Source organism: Meriones unguiculatus, chromosome 7 (assembly GCF_030254825.1).
Source record: "Meriones unguiculatus strain TT.TT164.6M chromosome 7, Bangor_MerUng_6.1, whole genome shotgun sequence".
Classification (NCBI taxonomy): Eukaryota; Metazoa; Chordata; class Mammalia; order Rodentia; family Muridae; genus Meriones; species Meriones unguiculatus.
Genome location: NC_083355.1, coordinates 44,472,519 through 44,500,002, shown reverse-complemented (window position 1 = coordinate 44,500,002; position 27,484 = coordinate 44,472,519). Strand labels below are relative to the sequence as shown.

Below are 27,484 nucleotides of genomic sequence, written 5' to 3'. Positions count from 1 at the left end.
GAAAACAACTACTGTTTTAAGAATAAATGTCAGACAGGTCTGGTGGCTCGTGCTTCTAATTCCATTTGCATTTAAGGCCAGTCTGGACTACAAAGTAAGACTTTGATCCAACAAAACTATAGTGTATGTTTCCCAACACCACCAAATTTTTTTAAAAGGGTAACTGTCATACGCTTTCTAAACACTTAATTGCCAACCATGGTTTCAGCAGGGCAACAAGTAAAAGACATTTTGGCAGGTGTGCCTTGGTTGGCTAAACATTAGCCAGGGAGTTCTCTGCCCTCAGTGATCTAAAACCATTTTCTTAGTGACAGGTGCTTTGCTGTCAATGTGTCCTGGTACTGACCAGATTACCCTGCTCACACTCACTGTCTGTGAAAATCATCCTGAATTATATTAGTGGGGACAGACTGGAATAGTAAGAGTTCTTTGTGAAGAGACGCCATATAAGATAGCATTGCTATATAGTCAGAATATTCTCATGGCAAATACTGTGATGCACACTTCAAATTCCAGTAGTTGGGAAGCCAAGGTAGGAGTATCATAGACTGAAGCCTATTTGGGCTGCATCCCAAACCCTTTTTCAAAAACAACCATTGGGCTGGTGGATTGGCTCAGTGAGCAAAGTGCTTGTTCCAAAGCCTGGCAGCCTAACTTTGACCCCGGTGCTCAAATAAAGCCGGAAGGTAAGAACTGAGTCTGCAAAGTTGTCCCCAGATCACATGTACATGCACAATTTTTTAGAAGCCTAGCCTGGGAAAGTGGATTGCCAGGGCTTTGAAGCCAGTTTAGCCTATATAATAATAGAATTCCGAATTCCAGATCAACTTGGACTGCAGAGTGAGAACCTGCCTTAATTTTTTTTCTAAAAAATAATTTTATTTTTTTTTTTTGCATCTGGATGTTTTGGCTGCATTAATTCTGTGCGTCAGATGTGATTAGTACCCTCAAAGGCCGGAAGAGGGCAACAGACCTGGGACTGGAATTACAAATTGGTTGTGATCCATTGGTGCTGGGAATTGAAACCAGGTCTTTTTCAGTCAGCGTTTTTAACTATCGAGCTATCTCTCTGGCTCCTTTTCACATTTTTTTACACTTATTATTTGCTTTTATGTGTACATGTAGGTGGGCACATGAGTTAACTGCATGTATAGCAACCAGAGAGTAATCTGTATAAGTCAACTCAAGTTGTGAGGCTTGGTAGCAAGAACCTTTATCTGCTAAGTCATGCTGCTAGCTCCCCAATGTATTTATTTGTTTGTTTTCAAGATAGGGTTTCTCTGTATAGCTGTCCTAGAACTTGCTTGGTAGATCAGGCTGGCTTTGAAATTACAGAGATCCACTTGCCTCTGCCTTGAGAGTGCTGGGATTAAAGGCGTGCATAACCACAACCTGTTTTCAATTTTTTAAATGATGTATTTTCATTTCATGTACATTGATGTTTTGCCTGCATATGTGGGGGAGTCCTGGAACAGGAGTTACAGACAATTGTGAGCTGCCATGTGGGTGCTGGGAATTGAACCTGGGTCCTCTGGAAGAGATGCCAGTGCTCTTAACAACCAAGCCATCTCCAGCCCCTTTCAACTTTAATAAGTAAGAATTCAGGGTTTTTTTTTTAAAAGCTTCCAAAAATCATCTTTGTAGGCCTGTCCTTAGAAGTTGAGTTCATGTTGCGGTTTTCCTGAAATATGTTTACGTAGATGGAGTATGTAAGCCTTCCAAACTGTACCCCCCAGTTCTAGATATTGCGGAAATAAGCTCTGTATGGCAGACATATTTGTGTTGTGAGTTTTTAGTATTTCTACTAGGTTCTTTCTCTTGGATCCTTGACGTGTTACCAGAGATTGGTTGGGGGTGGGTGGGGTTGGAGGTGCAGGGTCAGAACATGTACCCCAGGCTGTGCCCTACCTTGGATAGCTGAGGGTGACACAGAACATCTGATCTTCTTGCTTATACTTTTCTGAGTGTTAGCATTGTGGACGTGTACCACCATACCTAGTTTATGTGATGCTAGGTATCAAAACCAGGGCTTCATGCACCCTAGACAAGCATTCTTCCAACAAAGCTGTCTCCTTAGTCCCAATTGTCATGTTTTTGATACAGGATCTTATGTACAATGCTGCCCTTAGGATGACCTTGGAGTTCCTGATCTTCTGCCTCCAGAGAATTGATTGAAGAGGTGCTGGGATTAAAGGTGTACACTATCACTGCCCAGCAAAAATTGGAAATTGGTTTTTAACTAGTTAGCTTAGAGGGTTTTTGTTTGTTATGTTGGGGAGGGTGTTGCTATTTTTTTTTTCCTGATTAAGCCCCCCCCCTTTTTTATTTTTTTTTTAGCTTTTAGATAAAAAAATGGAAGTCTTGGAGTTAGGTGGCTCAGAGGTTAAGAGCACTTACTGCTCTTGCAGAGAGGACTGGGCTTTGGTTCCCAGCACCTGCATAGTAGCTGAGAACCACCTGTAATTGTAGTTCCAGGGTATCCAGTACCTCTTCAGCCTTGTGCACACATGGTGCATATATACACTCAGGAAGCACACGTACATAAATATTTTTTAGAGGACAGTCTTGGGCTGGAGATCGGGAACACATACTCCTCTAAAGGCCTCTAGTTCAGTCCCAGCATTTTTGTCAGGCAGCTCACAACCCCCTGTAACTCCAGCTACAGGGTATCCACCTCCCTCTTCTGAACTCTATAGGCACTTGCATAATGTGCACATAGCTCCACATAAACACACATTCATAAAAGTAGTCAAGTCTTTGGGTCTGAGGAGATGGCTTTGTGTAGGAGTACTTGCTGCTTCTTGCAGAGGACCTGGGTTCAGTTCCTTGCACACACATGGCAGCACAGAAGCCATCTGTAATTCAAATCCTGGAGAATCTAGTGCCATCATTGGAATTGCACGATGCAGTGATGGTAACGTGTGTGCTTAGAGTAGCTTTTAAGCTTTTCTCATCTCTTGCTCAAACAGTTGCAGGGATCTATTAAAAGGAGAGCTTGGGCAGAACACTGTGTACATGATAAATAAGTCTTAAAAAAATAAAAAGGAGAGCTTGCACTTGGGAGGCAGAGGCTGGTGGGTCTCTGTGAATTCGAGGCCAGTCTGGTCTACAGAGCGAGTCCAGGACAGCCATGGCTAGACAGAAGCCCTGTCTTGGGGTGGGGAGGAGGAGAGCTTGAGGCCAGGTCTGTATACCTTTAATCCCAGCACTTGAGAGGCAGCAACAGGTGGATCTCTATGATCTGTGTGAGCCTGGTCTACAAAGTGAGTTCCAGGCCAGCTAAGGCCTCACAGACCTTGTTTCCAAATAACCAAAGGGGCAGGGAGCAGAACTTTCTATCTTTCCTGAGACTGCAGAGTGTATTAGGTTACTTTATTTATGGGCTAGCAGAAGGACATAGTGATAGAGTCAGAAAGTGCCTGTGTTGAACTCTTAGCAAGCCAAGCGGCCTGGTTTGTCATGGCCTTTTCTCTTTTCTCAGTGGTGATGGCCATCTTTCTTTCCAGAGGATGCTTATTTTATTTATTTTATGTGTGGGTGTTTTGTCTGCATGGATGGCTGTGCATTACGTGGGTCAGATGCCTAAGGAGCTGAGAATGGGCATTGGATTCCTGGGACTGGAGTTAGAGCCGTTGTGAGCCACCATGTGGGTGCTGGGAATGGAACCTGGTTCCTTTGGAAAAGGGTGCTCATTCTAAAGGGTGATACCCATTTAGGCTGTGAAGAAAGAATTTTGTTTTTGTTTTTTCAGTGTACTATTTTTTTGCTGGTCAAATATTGACTAACTATGAGAAATGCATAAAATCTGTAGTATATCTTTTAATAACAGTCTGCTCTGTTTTTTCCAGGAGTGAGTCCCTCCAGGCTCCGAATAGGAGATCAAGAATTTGATTCATTGCCTGCTTTACTGGAATTCTACAAAATACACTATTTGGACACTACAACATTGATAGAACCAGTTTCCAGATCCAGGCAGGGTAGTGGAGTGATTCTCAGGCAGGAGGAGGCAGAGTATGTGCGAGCCCTCTTTGACTTTAATGGGAATGATGAAGAAGATCTTCCCTTTAAGAAAGGAGACATCCTGAGAATCCGGGATAAGCCTGAAGAGCAGTGGTGGAATGCAGAGGACAGCGAAGGAAAGAGGGGGATGATTCCAGTCCCTTACGTGGAGAAGTATAGACCTGCCTCCGCCTCAGTATCGGCTCTGATTGGAGGTAACCAGGAGGGTTCCCACCCACAGCCACTGGGTGGGCCGGAGCCTGGGCCCTATGCCCAACCCAGCGTCAACACTCCGCTCCCTAACCTCCAGAATGGGCCCATTTATGCCAGGGTTATCCAGAAGCGAGTCCCTAATGCCTACGACAAGACAGCCTTGGCTTTGGAGGTACATAATGTGCAAAATGTAGAAAGACGAGATCTGCTGCAGGGTCTCCCTTTCAGACCTCTTCCAGCTTTGTAGGAATGCTGATGCAGCACCAGCTCTGTGATGCTGTACATGTCAAACAATTAAGTACTGATTTTGGCATTTTATGTGGGTTTTCTCTTTTTTAGAGAAAACCTATTTTACAATGAGTAAATTTAAAACTGTATAACTGAATGTTCTGATTGCTCTACTAAACCTACTTTGACTAATAACCACCTGAATAGAATTAACCTGAAATAACTTTTCTCATCTATATCCTAACTTCTTTCTTGCTCTTTGTCACTGTCTTAGACAAGACGGGTTCACACAGATTAGAATGTAATAAGTGGTATGTAGCAATATACTTAAATGGGATTTTTCCATATTTTTTTATTTTTTGAGCCTGGGTGTCTTTATGCAGCCCTGGCTATAGATGACCTGGACTCACTTTGTAGATCAGGGTGGCCTTGAACACACAGTGATCTGCCTGCTTCTGCTTTCTTAGTGCTGGGATGAAAGGACTGTACCACCGGGCTCAGTGCAAACATTTTTATTTTACCAGATAGTAGGTTCCTTACTATGAATTACGTTTGTCACAAATCAGGAAAAGCTATGTGCCAGCTTTCATCAGGCCTTGGGCTTAGTCCCTCGTGTGAGACACCCACTGCACACACATGCACAGAGATCGGCAGACAAGTAATGTATAGATGTGACTTGAGCCATGACTAAGGGTGAGTTATGGAAGACAGATTTACTTGTGTTTGTATCTTCGTGTGTTTGACACGGCAGAAGCCCGTTCTTCATAAGGATGATTTTTACCTCTAGTCACTTGTAGCTCATCTTCTCATGACCTGGCATCATTACATTTGTTCCTTTGTTCCTCTTTAGCACGCTCAGCTCATCCTCTTACCAGTTTTCCTCCCTCCTTTTCTGTGTTGAGAAGAGTAATTCAGGACAAAAGCTAATCTAGAGGTGGCCTGCTCTCCCGTGTTTCAGAGCCTACCAGTAGACTGACTTGAGTGTTGAATGGTAGCCGGTTCTCATAAGCGTGTCCTGAGGTTCTGTGAACACAGAGTAGCAGAGAAGGGGAAGAGTGCTCTTCTGATTTGGCTCTTCTCTTTCCTTTGGGTTGTGCCCTACAGTAAGGAGTAGGAGCTGCCTGTAAGTGAGAGTGTTAGAATGAGCTTAAGTTTATTTGAATCAGACTCTGATGTTATGCATTTGAATTTTTAAATTTTATTTTCACGTTATGCGATGTGTGTTTTGCCTGCATGTATGCCTATGTGCCACATGCCCACAGTGGCCAGAAGAGGGCTTTGGATGAACTGGAGTTACAGATTGTGGGTGCTGGCATTCAAACCCTGGTCCTTTAGAAGAAGAGGCAGTTGCTCTTAACTACTGAGCCATCTCACCAGTCTCCAGATTTTTCTTTTCATTTCTCTGATCTAGTTGAGTTAATTGAGTTTCCTATGTTTGACTGAAAACTGCATTCTTTTTTTCTTTCTTTGTTTGTTTAGGTATTTTTTGAGGCAGGGTCTTAACTATATAGCTCTGGCTGTCCTGAACTCACTATGTAGACCAGGCTGGTCTCAAGCTTGCAGAAAGTGCTGGGAATAAAGGCATATACCACCACACCCAGCTTAAAACTGTATCTTTAAAATGTTTTGTTTTGTTTTGTTTTATTGATATGGGCACTCATTCTAGCCCAATCTGGTCTGGAGCTCACTATGTAGCCCAGGCTGGCCTCAATTTCTTGATACTCCTGAAGAAGCCCCGTGTTAGGATTGCAGGCATGAACCATCACACCCCTGCTGAAACTGTAGTTTTTGAAATGGTGTGTATTGTCTAGGTCACACTGCTTAGCACATGAAGAAAGCAAGTTTTTAGGCTCATGTGGGAGGGGATCATGCTCCTGTGTAACATAGTGCTGTGTACATCGTCTGGGGCTCTTGACATTGACTGCAGACCTTACTAACATTCCGAGAACAGCTCGCAAACACCGGTGAAGGAGAGTTCTTGTGTCGGGTCCACTTTCAGTTTCACTTCTTTGCCAATTCCTTCTTTTTCCTTTTCTTTTTTTTTTTTAGATTTTATTTAACCTATATGAGTGTTTTATCTTATCTGCATGTATGTATCAGGTCAGAACTGGAATTGTGGATAATTGGGAGTCATCATGTGGGTGCTGGGAACGGGATGTAGGTCTTCTGCAAGGGCAGTACATGCTCTAAGCCACTGAGCCATCTCTTCAGCCCATGGAGAGATTATTTTTAAGGAAATCACTGATAACTAGAAGCATCAGTGCTTAAAAATGGTTGAACTGCTTTTTCTGCTATGAAATACTAATACAAATCTTGTCTCCCAAATTTGAGGATTGAACGTGTATGCCACCACATGTGGCCACCCCTGCTTTTTAAGACAGAATTTTGGTAGTCCTAGTTGGCCTCACTGGTGCTGGAATTAGAAGCAGGCATTACCACATTCTGTATGATAAATCTCAGCTTGTAAGTATAGATACTCAAGTTTATTTCATGCTTCTGTAGACTGTCCAGAACAATAGTATTTTCTTTAAATCTATTAGTTTTGTAACCTCCATTCTCTTAGCCTGATATATAAGACTTGAGATCACTTGAATAATTTCATACTTGAAGCCTTCTTTTAGAAGGGAAGATCTTACTGTGCACCTCTGGCTAGTCAATAATTTGTTATGTAGACCAAGCCTGCCTTGGACTTGCAGAGATCTACTACTACCTCTGCCTCCTGAAGGCACCACCATGCTCAGCTTGAACCTGTTTTTCATGGTACAGATAAGAAAGATACAAAGTGTGATGCATCACTGACTATGTTAACCTAACTCTGGGCCCAAATTTATAGTGCCTTTTGGCTTGTTCACCCTGTGATATTTAAGAATATGAATGAATAGTGGGCCTTTGGTACACTATTTGCCTTTTTTTTCTGCAGCTATAGCAATAGAATTTTGTTCATGGAGACAGATGTTTTCATTTCCTTCTCACCCTCCTCCTCTGGACATCTTTATTTGGAGCCCTAGGACGAATGGCTTGATGGGTGGGAGGGGAGGCACTCTGGGGTTCAGTGGTGGAGCACTTGCATAGCATGCACCAGGGGTTTAGTCACAACTCGGAGAAAGAAAACACTGGAAAGAGCAAATCCACCTGTCAAATATTAAAAATGAACATTTTTGTTATCTTCACAATAACTTTTTTTGAGATGGGGTTTTAATGTGGCATAGTCTGGTCTTTATTGATATAAGAAAGTCTAGGCTGGCCTTGAGCAGCATCTTCCTGCTTTAGCCCCTCAAATACTTTGTGTTGTGTTGTTTTCATTACTTTATAGCTGTTTTGTTTTTGTTAACTCGAGGTCTAGACGGGATGGACCACTGAGGTGTGTGCATGACCTCCAGAGGCAGAGATTACAAACCTCTGTCACTGTGCTTGGGTTCAGTCTTCAGTACTTGAACCCTAATACATTCAATGGCTGTTTTTAAAAACAGTAAATGTAATTAAAAATATTTTTAGTTTAGCATTGAATATCTGAAATAACTTATCTAGTGAGATGTGTTTATATGTTTAGACATCTCATAGCTTGTCCTTCCGTAGGATCATGTTAAACATTGCCATTCTCATTTCTCACTTTACACTTGTATTTGTGAGTTACATAGTTTTTGTTTTGAATGATCGTACAAAATCATGGATTTTTTTTCTTTTCTATCTTTCTTTCTCTCTCTTTTGTGGTTTTTTCAAGACAGGATTTCTCTGTGTGGCTCTGGCTGTACTGGACTTTGTAGACCAGGCCATCTGCCTGCCTCTGCCTCCCAAGTGCTGGGATTAAAGGTGTGTGCCACCACACCCAGCAATAATGGGTTTCTTTATAACATTTTTGATCTGTGTTCATGTTCATATCCTATCGCCTACTTTTGCTTACTTGTTTTTTGTTTGCTTGCTATTGTGATCTTTTTGTAAAGATTACATTTATGTATTTAGTCTTGTTAACACATACATGTAATGACTTCATATGTGGAGATTCAGAGGAAAACTTTCGGGAGTCAGTTCTCTTCCACCATGTGGGTATCGGGGACTGGTGACAAGTGCCTTTATCAGTCGAGCCACATATACAGACTTTGATGTTTCTGAGACTGGATCTTACGTAGCCCACTTCATTCTACATTTCCTTGTGTAGAGGATGGCCTTGATCTTGATCTTCCTACCTCCATCTGGCAGGTTATTTCTTTTATCATTATAAACTTCCACCACCCAACATTTTAAACATGATATCTTTCACGTATCTGTAGTATGACATGTCAAAACTGTGAACTTCCTTGAGCCTACTAACTCAATTCTGCTGTGTTTCTCTCAGCATCTCAAAATACTTCCTGCCATTCCTGTGTGAGTCGTGTCATGCCTCTGACATCAGTCAGTATGAGGACTTTAGGTCTCATAATGCTGAGGCTTTAAACCCAGGCCTGTCATGGATTGTAGGCAAATGATCTACCACTGCACTACACCCGGTGCCCGGGAATTCCTTTGGTTGAGCTTTTCTTTGATTGGGAATTTGTATGTTTTTGAGACAGAGTCTCACTGTACAGCTCTGGCCTGGAACTCACTATGTACACCAACCTGGTTTTAAACTCATAGAGATCTTCCCACCTCTGCCTCCCAAGTTCTGGGATTAAAGGCATGTGCCACCATACCCAACTGCCAGCTTTTTTTTTTTTTTTTTGCTTGGTTTGGTTTGTTTTTTTTCCAGTGGTACTAGAGATCAGTTTTGTATGCTAGGAAAGTTATCTGTTGATGAGCTGTATCTCTAGCCTTTTCTTTTTGAGGCAGGACCTCACATTTGTAGTACAGGCTTACTTCAAACTCAAAGCAATCCTTCTGCCTCAGTCTCCCAAGTCTGGGATTTGGTTCTTAGCCCTTTAAATTTTATTTGTTTAGATTTCATCTCACTACGTAGCTTTGGCCTGGAACTCACTATGAAGACCAGGCTGGCCTCGAACTCAGATTTATCTGCTTCCTGAGTACCAGGATTAAAGGTATATACCATCAAATTACCCTCGCCTTTGACCTTTACTTGGCTTATGGGAATTGAACTCAAGTCTTAAGATTTTGAAGCAAGTTCTCTATATTGGAACACGTTAGGCTTCACTTATTGTCTTGGTTATAACTGCCTCTGGTTACAGTTGTAGAATGGGTGCTTATGAAAAGATGGCAGCCCTCAAACCGCTGCAGAGGGTGAACGAGATGACTGACTCCACTAAGTGGTCCCCTAACCTCGCAGCAGGCATGTAGACACACAGTGACAAGCTATTTAGAAAAGAGCAAACTGAATTTGCTTCAGAAGCAGTAGTTTGCTGGCTCCTGCCTTAGATTGCTATAGTTTTCTTAACTTTTCCTCCAGATAAATTTTGAAATACTGTTTGCCTTTGATATGTTAAACAAAAAAATGTTCGGACAGGCCCACGGTGTTGGCTTACTTGGCTTACCACACAGGACTTTATCTGAGTTTGGATCCTGGCACCCACATAGAGAAGGAGGAGCAGCATGTGCCTTTAATTCCAGCCCTGGATGAAGCAGATACAGGATCCCTGGAGTCCACTGGACAACTAGGCCATGACAGATTGGTGAGCTCAGGGTTCAGTGAGGAACACTGTATCAAAAAATACTGCAGGGCTGGTGAAATGACTCTGTGTTAAGGATGCTTGCCGTCAGAGCCTGGAGACCTGAGTTCCTTCCTGGAAACGCATAGTAGGAAGAGAGACTGGACCTCCATGTGTGTGCTGTGGTGTCCATGCATATACACACAAATAGTAAATGTAAAATACACATCATGAAGAATGACAGGAGAACACTTGCTCTGAACCTCTGGGCTCCCAGCACATACTAGGCACACACATAACTCTCTTTTCTCTTGTTTGTTTCTCCCTGGCTTTCTGCTGTGCTGGTGTGCACTTGCTGCTTGGAGCTCACTGGAGTCCTGCAGGTCTGGATTAGAGGAAAGCTGGTGGTTGGTGCTGTCTTTCCTGTTAAGTAATAGGCGCAAAACCTAGAAACGCACTCACTTGGGGATGTACCTACAGAGGAGCTCAGACAGTTCCCTGATTGCCTCCCACGTAGTGAATTTTAGAATTTAATGCCTTTTAGGTACCAGTTTCATTTTTGTTATTGCTAAAACTTTGTGCTGAGGGTAGCTGGGTATTATTTTGTTTCTGGACCGTTCTAGGTTTGCTTATGTTTTCACTACGATCACAGCTGACTTCGGCACCTGTACAGAGCCAGAAAAGCAGCCAGTTTCCTGGGAGCCGATAACCCTATTTAGTCCCTTTATAAATCAGTTGCTGCTTCTCCTCAGGCTTATTCCTCAAGGTGTCAGGATCCATCAGGAAGACCAGATAGAGCAATAAACAGTGGTAACTTGTAATATCAGGAAAGCTTCAAGGTCAAAGACCAGTCTAGGTTACATGGCAAGGCCCTGTCTCAAGCTCCTTCTTTCTGTCTCCCCAAGAGAAAGGAAGAAAAAAAGGAAAAGAAGCTGAGCTGACCTTAAAGTCAATGCTTGTGATACTGAGGAGGATTGCTGTGAGTTCAAGGCCAGTTTAGAATAATGCATAGTTAGCAGTACCAGGCTAGCTAGAACTATATTATAGCAAGGCCCTGTCTCAGGAAAAATCATCAGAGCTTGTGGTGGTGCACACCTGGGAGGTAGCAACAGGAGTGTCAGAAGTTAAAGGCCATCATCAACTAACAGTTCTCTTTTTAAAATTTATTTATTTTTATGTACATTTGGTGTTTGGCATAGATACATGACTATGAGGGAATCAGAGCCACTGAAATTTGAGTTGCAAACCACACAGTTGTGAGCTGCCATATGGGTGCAGAGGAACCAGGGTCCTCTGGAAGAGCAGCCATACTCTAACCACTGAACCATCTCTGAATTTGTGAGAGTCTTGATAATATATGCTAATGTCTTTTTTCTTTATTTTTTGTTTGTTTTTGTGGTTAATGTTGAGAAGAGGATCGCACTGTAGACCAGGCTGGCCTTGAATTTCCTGGCTCAATTTCCAGAATTCTAAGATTATATGTATTGCACCAACTGATTCCTTTTTTTTCTATTTATGTTAATTTGAAATTTGAAAAGACCAGGTGTGTACCAGGTGCAGTGGTACACACCTTTGATCCCAGTGCTTTCATCCCAGATATTAGGATGAAAGGTGTTTGCTGCTATGCCTGGCCTTGGAGCCAGCTTTTTGCTTGTTTGTTTGTTTGTTTGTTTTTCGAGACAGGGTTTTTCTGTGTAGCCATAACTTTCCTGGAACTTGCTCTGGCCTCAAACTCAGATCTGCCTGCCCCTGCCACCCCAGTGCTGGGATTAAAGGTATGCCCTAACACCTCAAGAATCTGTATCTTAAAGATGGCTCCATGAAGTGGGGGTGGGGTGGGATGGAGCCTACCTTTAATCCCAATACTCAGGAGGCAGAGGAAGGCAGGTCTCTTGAGTTCAAGGCCAGCCTGGTCTATAGAGCAAGTTCCAGGACAGCCAGAGCTACACAGTTAAACCCTCGGGGGAAAAAATTGGCTCCAAGACCAGGGATAGTACATACCTTTCTCCCAGTATTTGGGTGACAGAGGCAGGCAGCTCTCTGTGAAAGAGGCCAATCAAGACTGCATAGTGAGGAGACCCTGTCTCAAAACAAACAAACAAATAAACAAAACTCAAACACAAAGAAACGGGAAAAAAGATGGCTCTGATTTGTGCAGAGGTTTGCTGTGTGGTGCACACAGTTGGAACATAGTAGCCTCTGGCCTTATGGAAATACCCTTCCCTTAAAAGGAGAAAAGGCCTGATGACAGGTGGGCTGGTGCAACATCTAGGAAGAGCTAAAGAAGATAGCTTTTTACTGAGGTATTAAATCATTTGCTAACATACAAAACTTTAATGTGCAGCTCAGTGAGTTTATAGAGCCACACGTGTGTAAAAGTAGCACAGGTTGAAGTGCCAAAGGTTTTCAACACTTCAGAAAGCTCTCTTGGGTCTTGGGTCTTGTGTATGGTATGTGCTTGCCAGCCTTAGAGTACTTTTACTAGCAAGTAAAATTTCACTCTGGTGTCTTGGGTCCTTGAGGACTATATGAAAACCTTTGGTTGTCACAGTCAGCAGCCACCTTGGATGTCAGGATAAACTGAATAATTGTTGGCAATGAGTTGAACCCTTAACCCTAGCAGTCTGGAGGTGCCAGTGGTAGTGTGTGTGGTGGGTGGTAGTGGTCTGCCGTTTTCTCCTACTTTTTGCACAGATGGCCCTGGTCTTCATGGCACTGGCAGCAGCAGTTGGAGCTGCTGTCTTTTTTTCTGCTCTGCATCTTATTCGTTACTTCTATTACTGCCCTCCAATCTGTTTCTTTTCTCTGTTCTCCAAAAACATCAAGGGTTTTCAGAGTTTTCCTTGGGACAGAGCAGTAAGCAAGCATTTTCCCTGTTGGTGAGATCAGACTGGTTCTGTAGGAAGCCCTGGGCTTTCACGTGTTGCGTTTGCTAAGTTACTACTAGAGAGCTTTTTGGGGAGTCCCTGAAGCCTCATATAGCCAACCTTCAAAGTTCCCGATTAGGAGGTGAGGAGTGGCACACACTTTTAATCCAAGCACTGGGGAGGCAGAGACAGGCAGATCTCTTGAGTTTGAGGGCAGCCTGGTCTACAGAATGAGTTCTAGGACAGCCAGGGCTACACAGAGAAACCCTATCTCAGAAAAACCAACCAACCAAACAAACAATAAACTTATTATACCCTAAAATATACTCAGAGGGCATGAACAGCTCTGTGAAAAGTCAAGTGACAAGGAATGGTCATTATCTGCCTTTTTTTTTTTTTTTAAGATTTATTTATTTTTTTATTATATATAGTGTTCTGCCTGCATGTACACCTGGATGCCAGAAGAGGGCACCAGATCTCACTATAGATGGTTGTGAGCCACCATGTGGGTGCTGGGAATTGAACTCAGGACCTCTGGAAGAGCAAGCAGTGCTCTTAACCTCTAAGCCGACTCTCCACCCCATTATCTGCCTTTTTAATCAGGGTCTTTTTGGTGTGTTTTACTTTTTTTGTTGTTGTACGTTCTGTTGTGACAGGTTAGACAGCAGACTGGCCTCACCCGTCCCACGTAGCTGAGGGTAACTTCTAAGCTCTGCTCTTCCTCCTTTCTCCCAAGGACTAGATTACAGCAAGCACCACTGCGCGGTTTGTTCAGGGTTTTGAATTATTGTTCAGTATTTTGCCTTGGTGAATCCATTTGTCAAACTGATCTTGTCTTAGGTTTGTAGCAGGACAGACTTATATCTTGTTAAAACTTTATATTTGGTTTCATAAGAGACATTGTATAAATGGAAGTAGTGATATCTGGCAGGTAATAGCTATAATAGTGGGTTTTGTTTCCGATTGAGTAATAAACATGTGCCAGTTAAGGAGCAACAAGTAAGCCAGTAGACTTGAGAGAGGTGACATTTGTGGGAAACTGAGGTGATTTGGCATTCTGGCCTTGGCTGAGAAACAATAGGAACACCTGGTTTTTCCGGTCCAGATGCAGCGTGTTTGCTGTAGTAGCCTTCTGCTGTGCAAGCAATGGCAGCCACAATATATCTGAGAGAGTTGTCCTAGGGTAGGGGTCTGGCCATGCTACCACATATGCCAAGGCTTTATCCCCTAAGCCAGAGCTTTTAGGGTTGGGTGGGGGTTGCTGAGGATAGAAGAACAAAGAAAAGAAACAGTAGCTCATCTAGACATGCTGAGGTTTGCAGGAAGTATCTAGGATACTTTTTACTTGGTGTGTTCTCTGTCTTTCTCCACTGCTAACAGCACTCCTTCCTTTTGCCTGCATTAACCACAAGTAACCAGTCTGGCTGGGGCTGGGGAGGTAGTGAGTAGCCGTTTCTGTAACATCAGCCCTACAGCAATCACATGGGCAGGGGATGCCTAACAGAGAATGGAGATGTTCAGCTTGCATTCTTGACTGGAAATAAAGTGCTCTCCTTATTCTCGTCCTGCAGGTCGGTGAGCTGGTAAAGGTTACGAAGATTAATGTGAGTGGTCAGTGGGAAGGGGAGTGTAATGGCAAACGAGGTCACTTCCCATTCACACATGTCCGTCTGCTGGATCAACAGAATCCTGATGAGGACTTCAGCTGAGTATAGCTCAACAGTTTGCTGACAGATGGGAACAATCTGTTTTTTCCCCCAATTGCCATCTATCCAATTTTCTTACAGGTGTCAAAAGCAGTCTAGTTTATATAAGCATTCTGTTACCTGTGATCTTTTTAAGACTGAGTTACTCCATTCTCACTTGTATTTACCATATTCAGGGTACGAAACCGGAGGGCTTGTGTGGTTGACTTCTGAATTGGCAGTTTTAAGTGGTAGTGGCTGCGCCTGTATGAGAGGAGCTAAATACTTGACTCCTTTCTCTTGGGCAATACAGATCAACCTGTGGAAAACTGATGGGCAGGAAAAGAATGTTACACACTGCTTACCCTGATTTCTTCAGTGGTTCTGTTTTCATTCTGAAACCATACTATCAATGGCAGCAGACTGTTCCCTCCCACTCACATGAAGTAATCACGCACTGTGTGAATAGTACCCAGTGGGATTGCATTTGCATTTATGGACCATGACCATTGTAGGACTCATTCTGACATTGCAAATCCTGAGGATTCTGAGAACACTACTAGAGGCATTTGTCTTCCTTCCCAGTCAATGCTTCATACTTTTCTTGGATTCTTTCCTTGTTACTCCCCCCTGTATTGTAAGTGGCTTGATTCTTAGGATAGTGTATGTCTTCATTCCAGTGAGAAGCAGGATATGCAGAGCACTTTATTCAGTGCAGAGCTTTAAGCCGGTATCGGACTCACTCAGTGGATAAACTCGTAGCTCTCTGCCGTCCCCCAGGGGGCATCGTAGGTTCACACTGCTACCACAGCTACAGAGACTTCCTTGCCGATGGGATGGATCCGCCAGGGCTATTTCTCCTGATTGCTGGCATCCTAATAGGATGCTTAGAGTTTTCAGATTCTACTTGGAGTGAAAGGACCAATCACTTACTATATCCTATAGAAAGTATCAAGGGCCAAACTCTGCCCTGTGTATCATGTGCAAGTTGTATAAAAGGCAAGTTAGAATTCTATGCATTTGGGGTAGAATTAGTACTTTTAAAACTGTGCCAGTCAGAAATTACTTTGTATTATTTTATGTGGCCAAAATAGTTCTTGAAGTACATTACATTATAAATTGCCTTCACTTGGGTTTTTCTTTCACCAGATTTAGTTTACAAGCCCTTTAAAGTATAGAGTGATTTATATGGGGTCAGACGCTCCAGAGAATAGGCCTTTGAGGCCACAAATGGTTTAGTTTCTTTAGACTGTAACATGAGACTTTCAGGTGAAAAAGGCATTTGCTGGTCTCTAATGTGGTGTGACCAAGAGAAACACCTTATTCTTTGCTTTGAACCTCATTTAAATAATGTACCTTCTTAGTTGTCCTGTATAGATTAATATGATGAATTTGCATTTTCTGAACATACACCAAATCATGGTATTACAGACTAGCATATTGCTCAGCACATGCGCGTAGACATTTTGTACAAGAGAATGAGCAGAGTGCAGAAACTTGTTACATGGCCCAGGGTTACCAGTTGGCATAGGATCGCATACATTACCACAGGCAACTGAATGAATTGACGCTAATTTACTACTTTTTTTTTTTTTTTTTTTACCTCACTCTAAGGTAAATGCTTGATAAAAACATTAATGTTCAACTTGGTAGATGTTGGCACAGTGCTAAACTCCTGATGGGTGCTTGATGTTGAACGGACAGAGTCCACCTGGCTATGTGTTTCAGTTTTTAATTAGTATAGATACTGTAAAATCCAAATGCATATTAAGTCTTGTTTCCCTAAGCCAGGTGTACCCGTGGCACATGGCCTTAGTCCCAGCACTTGGGAGTTAGAGGCAGGTGGATCTGTGAGTTCAAGGCCAGCCTGCTCTACAGAGTGAGTTCCAGGACAGCCAGAGTTACAAAGTGAGACCTTGTCTCAAAAACAAATAAACAAAAATAATAATAAAAATTTAAAATCTGTTCCTGAAATCATGGCATCTAAAATATTTGTAGGAAATCCCTGTCACAACTAATTTGAATGTTGGTCTTTTCTTTTGCCTATGATGCTGGTTTGGACTGTCTCTTCATTATTTGTGGTATTAATGGGATACACGGCTCTACTCGAATCATAAGAACTCCTCAGTGATTAGTTAAAAGCCATTACATGAACTGTTCGGTTGGATTTGGCTGGGTGTAGCAGTTATTGGACCTCAAGAGATCAAAGGACTTACAAATATCTTCCAAAAATGGCAAGTGCTAGAGTCCTCTTCAAGTGCATATGTACATTGTCACAGAGCAAAGTAAACTGAAATTGGCTGCTATGTTTTATATAATCACCTCTGCAAGAGCCCATTTTTGGATACTAATGTTTGACATTGTTAATTCTTATTAATTTGTTGGAATTGTTTATTAATAATGCAAATAGATAACTTTAATTTTCCACAAGTAACATTTCACTATTAATGGTTTGAAATGGGTGATAAGCAAACCAATTTGAAATAAAATATGAACATGTGCCATTGTATTATAACACTATACACTTTCTTGACAGTTAAATTTTAAGAAGTTTTTTTTTTGTAGCATGTATTGTATATGTTTATAGTATATGTAGTAAATAAAAGAATGGCCAAATGTTTGGCTTGGTGATCTTTTGGAGAAAGTAATCTTGGAATATTTGTCACAAAATAGAGTGTTTATGTTTTTAAGGACTAGAAGGTGTGTGTCTCAACTGCCCACAGTCACATAACTGTTATACATGTGGTGGGTTAATCATTGGCGTATGCTATGGGATCTCTAGAAAGTATGGCACTACTGTGAGGGGAGCATGAAGAAAACCATCTATATGAAATCTAAAGAAAGCATGTGAATAGAGAACATCAGACTCGTCTGGAAATGGCCATCGGTGAGTGTGAGGAGATGCCTGCTAGGGAACGCCATAACCATTAGACGGCGGGTCTTCAGGGTGCTGGTGTGGAGTCTCCAGTAGTTTCTTTTTAATGTAAGTAGCAAATGCTCAGGGAAAGCTAGAAAAGCGAGAACAGCAGAAGTAGACTGTACATTTCTGTATGTTCATGCCATCCTTCCCCAAAGTGTATGTATGTGCTCCAAATTGACCTCATTTACTCTGGTATTGGTACTATGGTCTGTACCCATTATTCCAGTACTTTCAAGGCTATGGACTTGAACCCAGAAGTTCAAGGTCAGCCTGGACAACTTAGTAAGACCACTGTCTACTAAACACCTAACAAAATTTGTCTATTGCCTATATGATACTCTGCCTTAGACTCAACACAGCCTCACAGTGGCTGCCGGGACCTATAAGTGTGTCAGTGTAGAGCGGAAGGAGGCCGGCTCCTGTGCAGGGATCCCGCTTTGGCATATGCAAGTTTAATAGCGAGGTGAACGTGTATTTCAATTTTTTGACAATAAAATAAACTGTGCAACTTTTGTTTCACTACGTTGAATGTTGGGTTCCTTTACATAGTCTCGGAGTGTTCACACAGCCCATGTTTAGCTCAGGGAACTTCAGGTGAGCGGATGCCTACAGAGGAGAACTGTGGGAAGAGGCCCATGTGGAGGAGTGGGAGCTGAAGGAGCTTCACCGCATTCACCCTACAGGAAAGTGAGCTGGGAGCACGCATTTCCGAATTTCCTCTGGCCAGTCTCCCCTTCAGCTGTGCTCAGGGTCAGCTTCTGCTCTACACACACACACACACACACACAAACACACACACACCTTACATCCTTACCCTTGTACTCTTGGCTTCAACTTCAACGTCTTTAGAGATGGTCTCAAACTCAGTAGATACACCTGCCTCTTCCTCCTGAGTGCTGGGATTAAAAGCATGTGCCTTTGCCCTTCAATGCTTATGTATCATTTTGTGATTGTTTAGCTCAGCTATAACAACTCCAGCAAGGTGAGAGTAAGGTTTCTGTTTTGTGGGTGTTGTTTGTTTTTGTTTTGTTTTTTGAGACAGTTTCTCTGTAACCTTGGCTGTCCTGGACTCTCTGTAGACTAGGCTGACTCTGAACTCAACAGCAATCCACCTGCCTCAGCCTTCTCAGGTGCTGGGATTAAAGGTGTGTCCTGGCTCATATAAACACTTCTCACACTTGTATCTATGTACACACACATACCTGCAAATTAAAAGCTGGCATCCACATGACAAGAACATGCTATTTGTCTTCCTCGGTTTGGGCCACCTCAATAATTTACAATTTCATGCATGTTCCTGTAAACTTCATTCTTTTAAATTGTGTTTGTGTCAAAGTGTGAGTGAATGATGTGTGTGGGTACCTACAGAATCCAGATGAGGCTGTGTCCCCCTGGAGCTGAAGTTACAGGCAATTGTGTTCTGCCTGACATGGATGCTAGGAGCCAAACTCAGGTCCTCTGAAGGAGTAGCACATTAGCTACTGAGCCACTGCTCCAGCCAAATGTTATTTTATGGGTGTTGATTCCTTTGTGGATTTGTACCACATTTTCATATCCATTTATTCACAGAGACCTAGGTTGGTCACTCCTTGCTTGAATTGTAGAGTGGCAGTAAACATGCAACTGAGATTTATATCCTTAGAGCATATGCCAGAGACTGGTAAAGCTAGGCCATGTGTAGCTTCATACGGTAATGTTCTATTTTTAGACTGTTTAGAGGCCCGGGTGTCAGTCATAGCCCCAGGTGCCCTGTATTTGCTGTGTGCAACAGACTGGTCTCAAACTCGGATCTTCCTGTCTGCCACGTTCTGCGATTAAAGGCACTTGCCGCTGTCTGACTAGATTGTATTCCTTAAGCTTTTGTGTGTGCCATGACATGCATAGGAAAGTCAAAGGATAACAGAGTGAGTTTTCTCCTTCTGTTGTTTGGAGGCCTGGGACTCATGTTATTAGGCTTGGCCACAGGCACCCAGTTAGCCATCTGGACAGGCTAGTAGTTGTTTGGTTGGGTTTTTTTGTTTGAGATAAAAGTCTCACGTACTTACGTAGCCCTTCGTAGCCTAGGTTTGCCATTAGGTCATGGTCACCTTACTGCCTCAGTCTGCTGAATACTAAGATTACATACATGAGCCACCATGTCCAGCCAAAGCAAAGGCGTCTGAGAGATAAAAACCTGAAATAGCTCATAAGTGGTTGTGCCAGTCTGTATACTGAAACCCTGGGCTTGTCTGTAAAATGAATGGTGAGCTGTACCTCAGTGAGGTTAGGGATTCAGCTCAGCAATACTGAGCTGGCCCAGCATGTGCAAGGCTTGGGGCTCAGTCTGTGAGCCTATGATGGAAACACTGCTTGTTGAGCAATGAATGTACCTGAGAAGGTGCTTGCCCAACACAAGAGGCTTGGATGAGATCGCCTAATCCCTTATAAACTGGGCGTGGTGGTGTGAGCCCGTAATCCCAGCAATTGTGGGTTTTGGTTGGCTGGTTTATTATTGGTGGGCTTTTTTTTTGGGGGGGGAAGGGTTGTTGTTTCGAGACAGGGTCTCACCACATAGCCGTGTGTCTGTGTCTGTGTCTGTGTGTCTGTGTGCTCTCGTGCTGGGTGTCCTCAAACACGTTAGAGATCTGCCTGCCCCTGCCTCTGAAATGCTGGTATTAAAGATTTTTTATCAGCATGCTCTACTAATTCTACCATTTGGGAGGTGGACACAAGAAGATCGGAAATTCAAAGTTGAGCCATGTGTGGTGGCACCTGCCTTTAATCCCAGCATCAGGGAGGTGGAGGCGGTGGGGAATCTCGAGTTCAAAGCCAGCCTGGTCTACAAAGTGAGTTCTAGGCCAGATTGGGCCATAGAGTAAGACCCTGTCTCTAAAACAACAAAAATCCGGGCTTGGGACATGGCTCAGTGGTTAACACATGCTTAAAGATACATGTACTATGTAAAGATAAAGCCAACTTCTGAGAAAGTTGTAGGAAATTGATTGTGTACTGGATATTAGATGTTACAATGAAGTCTATATTAATCATGTTGGGTTTGATGATGATATTGTCAGTCTGTTAGTGACAGTGGAGTAAGAATAATGGTCTCCCAAAGATGCCCACATCCCAATCCCTGAGACCTGGAGGAAAGGGTGTGGCTCTGCTGATCTCAATGCGGATTCAAGAGAGATCGTTCTGGATTATCCTCAGCTATACTTTTGTGCAATGGCTGCCCTGATCCGAAAGTTGATCCAAGTGAGATCGCTCTGGATTATCCTGAACTACCCAGTGCAATCACACAAGGCCAGGTGTAACCTGTAAATACGAGCCCGTCCCTGCAATGGTGGCATCATTGTTGGGGGGTAACCACTTTCTGACTGTGTGGCTACAGAAGGCAGTGTTTGGTGGGAGGGCTGCTGTTGCTCTATTATTAAGTAGGGGGTCTATAGGATGGCTCAGCAGGTAAAAGTACTTGCTGCCAAGACAATGACCTGATGAGTTCTTTGCTTTAATTTTTTTTTTTTTTTTTTTTTTTTGCTAGTTGAGGTGGCACTCCTGGAGACAGAGACAGGCAGATCTCTTGTGAGTTCAAAGCCAGCCTGGTCTACAAAGTAAGTCTGGGACAGCCAGGGCTGCACAGAGAAACACTGTTTCAAAAAATAAAAAACAGTATGCCTGAATATGTAAATAAAAACTAATGAAGCCAGACATACCTTTAATCCTAGCACTTGAGAGGCAAAGGCAGGCAGGTCTCTGTGTTTGAAGCCAGCCTGGTCTACAGAACGAGTTCCAGGACAGCCAGAACTATGTAGTGAGACCCTGTCTCAGAAACAACAAACTTAATGGCATTGGATATGCCATAAGATACTCTAAAGATAGAGGAAGCCTAGAAACAAAGGCCAGATTTAAGGAGGGAGGGTAAGCTTCTTCCTTACCTCCCGAGTGAATACCAACCACCTCTGGCTGTATTAGTCCTTTCCCAGAACTTGAAGGTGATAAACATGGATTGTTTTGAGCCTCAGGGTTGGTGGTAATTAGTTACAGCAGCATAGGAAAATCTTACAGTGTATCTCCATGAGCCTTTTGCTTCAGCTGCATTATTTTTAGCACAGACTCCCAGGAGTGGATTACTGAGTCACTGCGATTGCTACATCTCACTATCTCCTTTTCCAAAGGCTGTTTACCAACCATCAGTGCTGCCATCTCTTCCAAAGATCATTTGGGAAACTTAAAATGTATCTCACATGAACATGTGACTACTTGATTTTATTTGTTGTTTTGTTGTGTGTTTTACCTTTAGCCACAGCCTGGCTTTGTGGTGGCTGTCCTGGACTTGCTGTGTAAACCATGAAGGTCTTGTATTTGGATTTTTTTTTTTTTGAGATAGGGTCTCACTAGTAGCTCTAGCTGTTCTGGAATTCACCTTGTAGACCAAGCTGGCCTCGAACTCACAGAGATCCTCCTGCCTCTTGAGTGCTGGGATTAAAGGCATGCACCACCACTCCTGGCCCTGAAAATACATCTTAATTAAAGAACCAAAACCTCTTGCTTTCCTGAGGATTGAACCCAGGACCTTGTACATGCCAGATAAGCATTATTTTATTGAACTATACCCCAAACTCTATTTTAAAAAAGAAATTCATATGAGGGTCTTATTAGGATTAATTCAAACTAGCCTCAAACTGTAGATCATTTTGCCACAGCCTCCTGAGTGCCAGGGGTACACACTTGTGGCACCATTCCTGGTTTAAGTTGTTTAAATAAAGTTTGCCAGGTGTGGTGGCATACATCTATAATCGATACAAAGTCAACCAGATCTCTGTGAGTTCAAGGGCAGCCTGGTGAACAAATTGAGTTCAGCCAGGACTACATAGTGAGACCCCCATCTCAAAGACAATATAAAAAAGATTTGGGGTCTGGAGAGATGGCTCAGAGGTTAAGAGCACTGGCTGTTCTTCCAAAGGTCCTGAGTTCAATTCCCAGCAACCACATGGTGGCTTACAACCATCTTTAATGAGATCTGGTGCCCTCCTCTGGCATGCATGCAGAGTACTGCGTACATAATAGAAAATAAATAAACAAAGCAAATAAAATATTTGTTTTCACAGCTGGGCATGGTGGTTCCCACCTTTAACCAGTCCCAACACTCAGGAGGCAGAGGCAGGGGAGTCTCTGTGAGTTTGAGACCAGTCTAGTCTACATTTTGAACTCCAGACCGGTCAGGGCTACATTGTAAGACCCTGCCACAACACACCCTCACATATTTCCCAAGTACAGACCAGGCTGACTGCCAACTCCTTTTTTGTTTTGTTTTTATTCATCTGATGAATCAATAAATGGCAGTTCTCAACTTGTGGGTCCCAACCCCTTTGGGGATCGACTGACCCTTTTACAGGAGTCACATAGACCATCAGAAAACATTTACATCAATTCATAACAGCAGCGAAATTACAGTTATAAAGTAGCAACAAAAATAACTATGGTTGGGGTCACCACAACATGAGGAACTGTAGTAAAGGGCCACTGCTCTCTTCCTTGCAGCAGACTCTAGGCTTCTCTTCATCCTCCTTAATGCTTGTATCACAGGCATGTGCTACACTTCTGACAAGACTATTTTCAAATTACATCATCTGTGTGAGTCTGTGTGTGTATGTAGGCACAAGAATAACAGTCCTTCCTCTCTCTGTCTCCCCCCCCCTCTCTGTGTAGGTCAGGGAACACTTGGAGTCAGTTTTATCCTTCTGCCATGAGGTCTCCAGGCTTTCCTAATGAAATATCATGCATGGGCCCAAGATTTTTTGCCTCCCTAGTGCTAGGATTAAAGGCATGTGCCACCATGCTCAACCCAAGGTTTTAATTTGAATTTTGTTGTTTTATGTGTATGGGTGTTTTGCCTGTTGTATATCTTTACACTACCTATGTCTCTGGTGCCCTAGAGACCAGAAGAAGGCTCCCTTGAATCCCTTGGAACTGGAGTTGTGGACGGGTTATGAGCTAATGTGTGGGTGCTGGAAATTGAACTCTGGTCCTTTGGAAGAGTAGCCAGTGCTCTTAACCACTGAATTATTTCTTGAGCCCTTCCAAGATTTTTTAAAATAAATTTAATTTTGGAGGCATGTTCCCACTGGGTAGCCCAGTTACCCTAGAGCTCACTATATAGATCTGGCTGGCCTCGGACTGACGGAGAGCCAGGGGTTTCTACCTCCTCGAGTGGTAGAAATACTAAAGGCGTGCACCATTACGCTGTTACATTTCCGTGTATGGAGGTGCATGTGTGACAGTGTGCACAGAATTCAGAAGACTTTCTGAGTCCCAGGGATCAGGTAGATGATTAGAACTGGCAACAAGGGCCTTGACCTGCTGACCTATCCCACAAACCTTTGTTTTCTTTATTGGGATATGGTTTCATGGTGTTCGGACTGACTTTAAACTTATTTAACCAAGGATGGTCTTGAATTTTGTTTTGTTTTGTTTTGTTTTGTTTTGTGAGGCAGGGCCTATCTGTAGCCTTGGCTGTCCTAGAACTCACAGACGAGGCTGGCCTCGAACTCACAGAGATCTCCCTGCCTCTGCACATGTACATATACATGCACATACACTCAAACGCCATACATAAAACAAAAACAACAAATCTGGGGCTGGGATGATGGCTCAGTCAGGAAAGTAATTGGCACAGAATCATGAGGACCTAAGTTCAATCCTGGCATCATCTAAGCAGCTCAGCATAGTGGTGCACACTTCTGAGCTGGAGTCAGGTGGTTTCCTGGGCTTTGCTGGGCAACCAGCCCACCCTCATCAGGGAGGCCCGGGACAGTGGGAGATACTGTCCTAACATTTCAAGGCCGATGGCTTCTAAGGTTGACCTCTCACCTCCACACACATGCATGTGATCTGTACACATCTGCACATACTCTTGTGCTTTTACACACACACACACACACACACACAGAGAGAGAGAGAGAGAGAGAGAGTAGTTCAAAGGGCTGGAGAGATGGCTCCATCGCTAAGAGCACTTGTTCAGTTCTCAACACCATGCTGACATGATGACTCAACCATCTTTAACTCCAGTTCTCCAGTTCCAAGGAATCTGATGAGGACACCAGGCACACACATGATACATACATGCATGAAGTCAAAATACACAAATAATTTGAAAAAGAAAAAATGTGGTTCAAGAAAGCAAAGCCTGGGGCTTGGTTAGAGTTCAGAAGCACGCTGCTTAATGTCTGAGGCTCTAGGCTTGAGCTAACTCTTGCAACAAGACAAAATACCACTTGGCTACAGTATTAACTAGAACTAGACTTAGGTGAACCACAGTAAATCGAAGTACACAGATTGATTTAGCATTGTGTAAATGCTGGACTGGAGAGGTGGCTCACTGGATAAGAGTAGTGGCATACTTCTGGTGGACCTGGGGTTGACCCCCAGCATGCACTTCATGGCTCCCAATGGCCCAACTCTAGTTCCAGGGGTTCCGATATCCTCTTCTGGTCTCTGTGGTTGCCAGGCCTCCACATAAGAGGATAAAATGAGCCAGGTGGTGGTTGCACATGCCTTTAATCCAGCACTTGGGAGGCAGAGGCAAATAAATCTGAGTTTGAAGTCAACGTGGTCTACAGAGTGAGTTTCAGGACAGCCAGGGTTACACAGAGAAACTTGAAGCAAACAAAAACAACCCCTCCCTAAAAATGAACAAACAAAAAAACAAAGAATAAAACAAAACAAACTCAAAAGTATAAAATGAGTGACATTGTGAAAGAAAAAAAAATACCTGATTTTATTTTTGTTTTCTCAAGACAGGGTTTCTCTGTGTAGCTCTAGCTGTCCTGGAACTTGATCTGTAGACCAGGCTGGCCTCAAACTCATAGAGATCTGCCTGCTTCTGCCTCCCCAGTGCTGGGATTGAAGGTGTGCCCCACCACCGCCCTGATAACATGGTCTGAGAACAGAAGTGGAGCTTGGTGGCAGAGCCCTTGCCTACCATGGCTTAGCCACGGAGCAATTTGTGCAGCTACTAAAGAAAAGAGAAAAAATATTTTCACATGTTTGAAGATTTCTATAAATTACTTAAAAAAAAAAAGCAGTATATTAGCCAGGCATGGTGGTGCATGCCTGTAATCACAGCACTCGGGGAGGCAGAGGCAGGCAGGCAGAGTTCAAGGCCAGCCTGATCTACAAAGTGAGTCCAGGACAGCCAAGGCTGCACAGAGAAACTCTCGAAAACAAAGCAAAACTAAAAAGCAGTATATTGCTGGCATGGTGGCACAACCACTGTTAACTGTGGCTCTAGGGAATCCAATGCCCTTTTCTGGACTCTCAATCTTCTTGGCACATGCTTTTAATCTCAGGAAGCAGAGTCAAGTGGATAGACCTGAGTTTCAGGCCAGCATCTACAGAGCCAGTTCTGGGTCAGCTAGGGTACATAGTGAGACTGTCTAAAAGAACCAGAACCAGCAACAACAAAATACCAAAAGCCACTGGACCTCAGTGGTTAAGAGCACTTGCTCTTGCAGAGGATCAGGTTCAGTTGCTAGCACCCGTACGGTGGCTCACAACTCTGCAGATCCAGGGGATCTGATGCCCTCTTCTGGCCTCTGTGGGCAGCAGGCACACACTTGGTGCACAGACAGACATGAAGGCAAAGTGCACAGACACATAAAATAAACCTAAAAAGAAAAAGAAAAAAAAAGCCAGTGGATATACACAACTTAGAAGTGAAATAAGTCAAGCAAAATGGTACACACTTGAACTTCCAGTGTGTATGGGATACACTGAGAGCTGGGGCCAGATTGATGTGAGTTTGAGGCTGTCTAAAAAAATTAGAAAAGTACAGTATGCATCCCAGTACTCAAGAGGCAGAGGCAGGAGGATTACTGTGAGTTCAAAGCCAGCCCAAGTTCTAGGCTGTCTCTGAGCACATAGTGAGTCTGTTATGAGCATGTGACAGCAGAAGCAGGTGGACACTTTTGTGCATTTTCACAATGTAGGGAATTATTTAATAACACTAAATTTATGGGCTGAAGAGATCAGTGGTTAAGAGCACTGTCTGCTCTTCCAAAAGTTCTGAGCACAGTTCCCAGCACATGGTGGCCCACACCCCCTACACTGGGACCTGGTGCCCTCTTCTGGCGTGCATGTGTACATGCAGGCAGACATGCAGATAGAGTGCTCATGTACAGAAAAAAGAAATCTTTTTTAAAAAAGTATAATTTCCATTTTAAATGTCCAGAGTATTTTTCTCTCTGTCCTTCTGTCACCAGCGCCTTTTGTCTTTACACGGGCTTTGGTGGAGGCCGTGGTGCGGCACCAGCAGGTCTGAATCGTGGTGGGGGTGTTCGGCCCTTCTGGGCTTCAGGAGATGGACTCCTGGCCGCCTTGCTGTGAATGGTGCAGCTCACGCAGTAATGCAGCTTCACAGAGAGTTTGGGAAGCACAGAAGCGCTGGAGATACTTGCCTCGGATATGTGCCTCATAGCAGCGGCCTCTACAGTGTTCTGAGTGATGACCTTCTTTGTCCTTGGGCACGCACCGGGCACTGGGTGCAGTGGCCGCAGCCCTTTTTAGCTCAACCGTTGTTTCTTCATTTATTTTTTTATTTATTTTTTTGTCATCTTGGAACCAAGACCAGAGAGCTAAATAAATCTTAAAAATAAATAAATAAATAAATAAATAAATAAATAAATAAATAAATGAAGCGATACTCAAAAGTTTCATTGCTGCTCTTGGCCACCTTGTCCTGATTTCCCTCGATAGCTGGTTGTTGGCAAATACAGGTTCTTTTGTTCCAGTGATGATCATTAAAGTTAACTCACATCATAGAATACATGTATACATGTAGGTTGTGGGATAGCTACCAGAGGTTAGGAGCAGCAGCAGTGTCCAAGGCCAGCTGGCTGGAGGCAGAGGTCAACATAAATGCAGAGTCACTGCAGCTGGTACAACTCCTGCTATGCGAGCACAAAGACCTGGGTTCAAGCCCCAGGACCTAACCGACATTGGCATGCTGACACAGGTGGATCT

General features: G+C 43.3%; 1 protein-coding gene and 1 pseudogene across 2 annotated transcripts in view; one reads left to right on the top strand and one right to left on the bottom strand.

Annotated features, from left to right (window-relative positions):
* The window catches only part of Crk (CRK proto-oncogene, adaptor protein), a 28,013-nt gene extending 10,009 nt beyond the window's left edge, over positions 1–18,004 (top strand). The window contains exons 2-3 of one of the 2 annotated variants that reach the window (XM_021634913.2): positions 3,849–4,384; positions 14,452–18,004. In XM_021634913.2, coding sequence (XP_021490588.1) covers positions 3,849–4,384; positions 14,452–14,589 — 674 coding nt within the window. In that variant the 3' untranslated portion in view covers positions 14,590–18,004. The remainder of the gene's footprint in view (positions 1–3,848; positions 4,385–14,451) is intronic. The other variant, XM_021634997.2, reaches the window with a different exon arrangement.
* An 8,726-nt stretch (positions 18,005–26,730) lies between these two features.
* Positions 26,731–27,044, bottom strand: LOC132655328 (small ribosomal subunit protein eS26-like; annotated as a pseudogene).
* Positions 27,045–27,484: the final 440 nt, after the last annotated feature.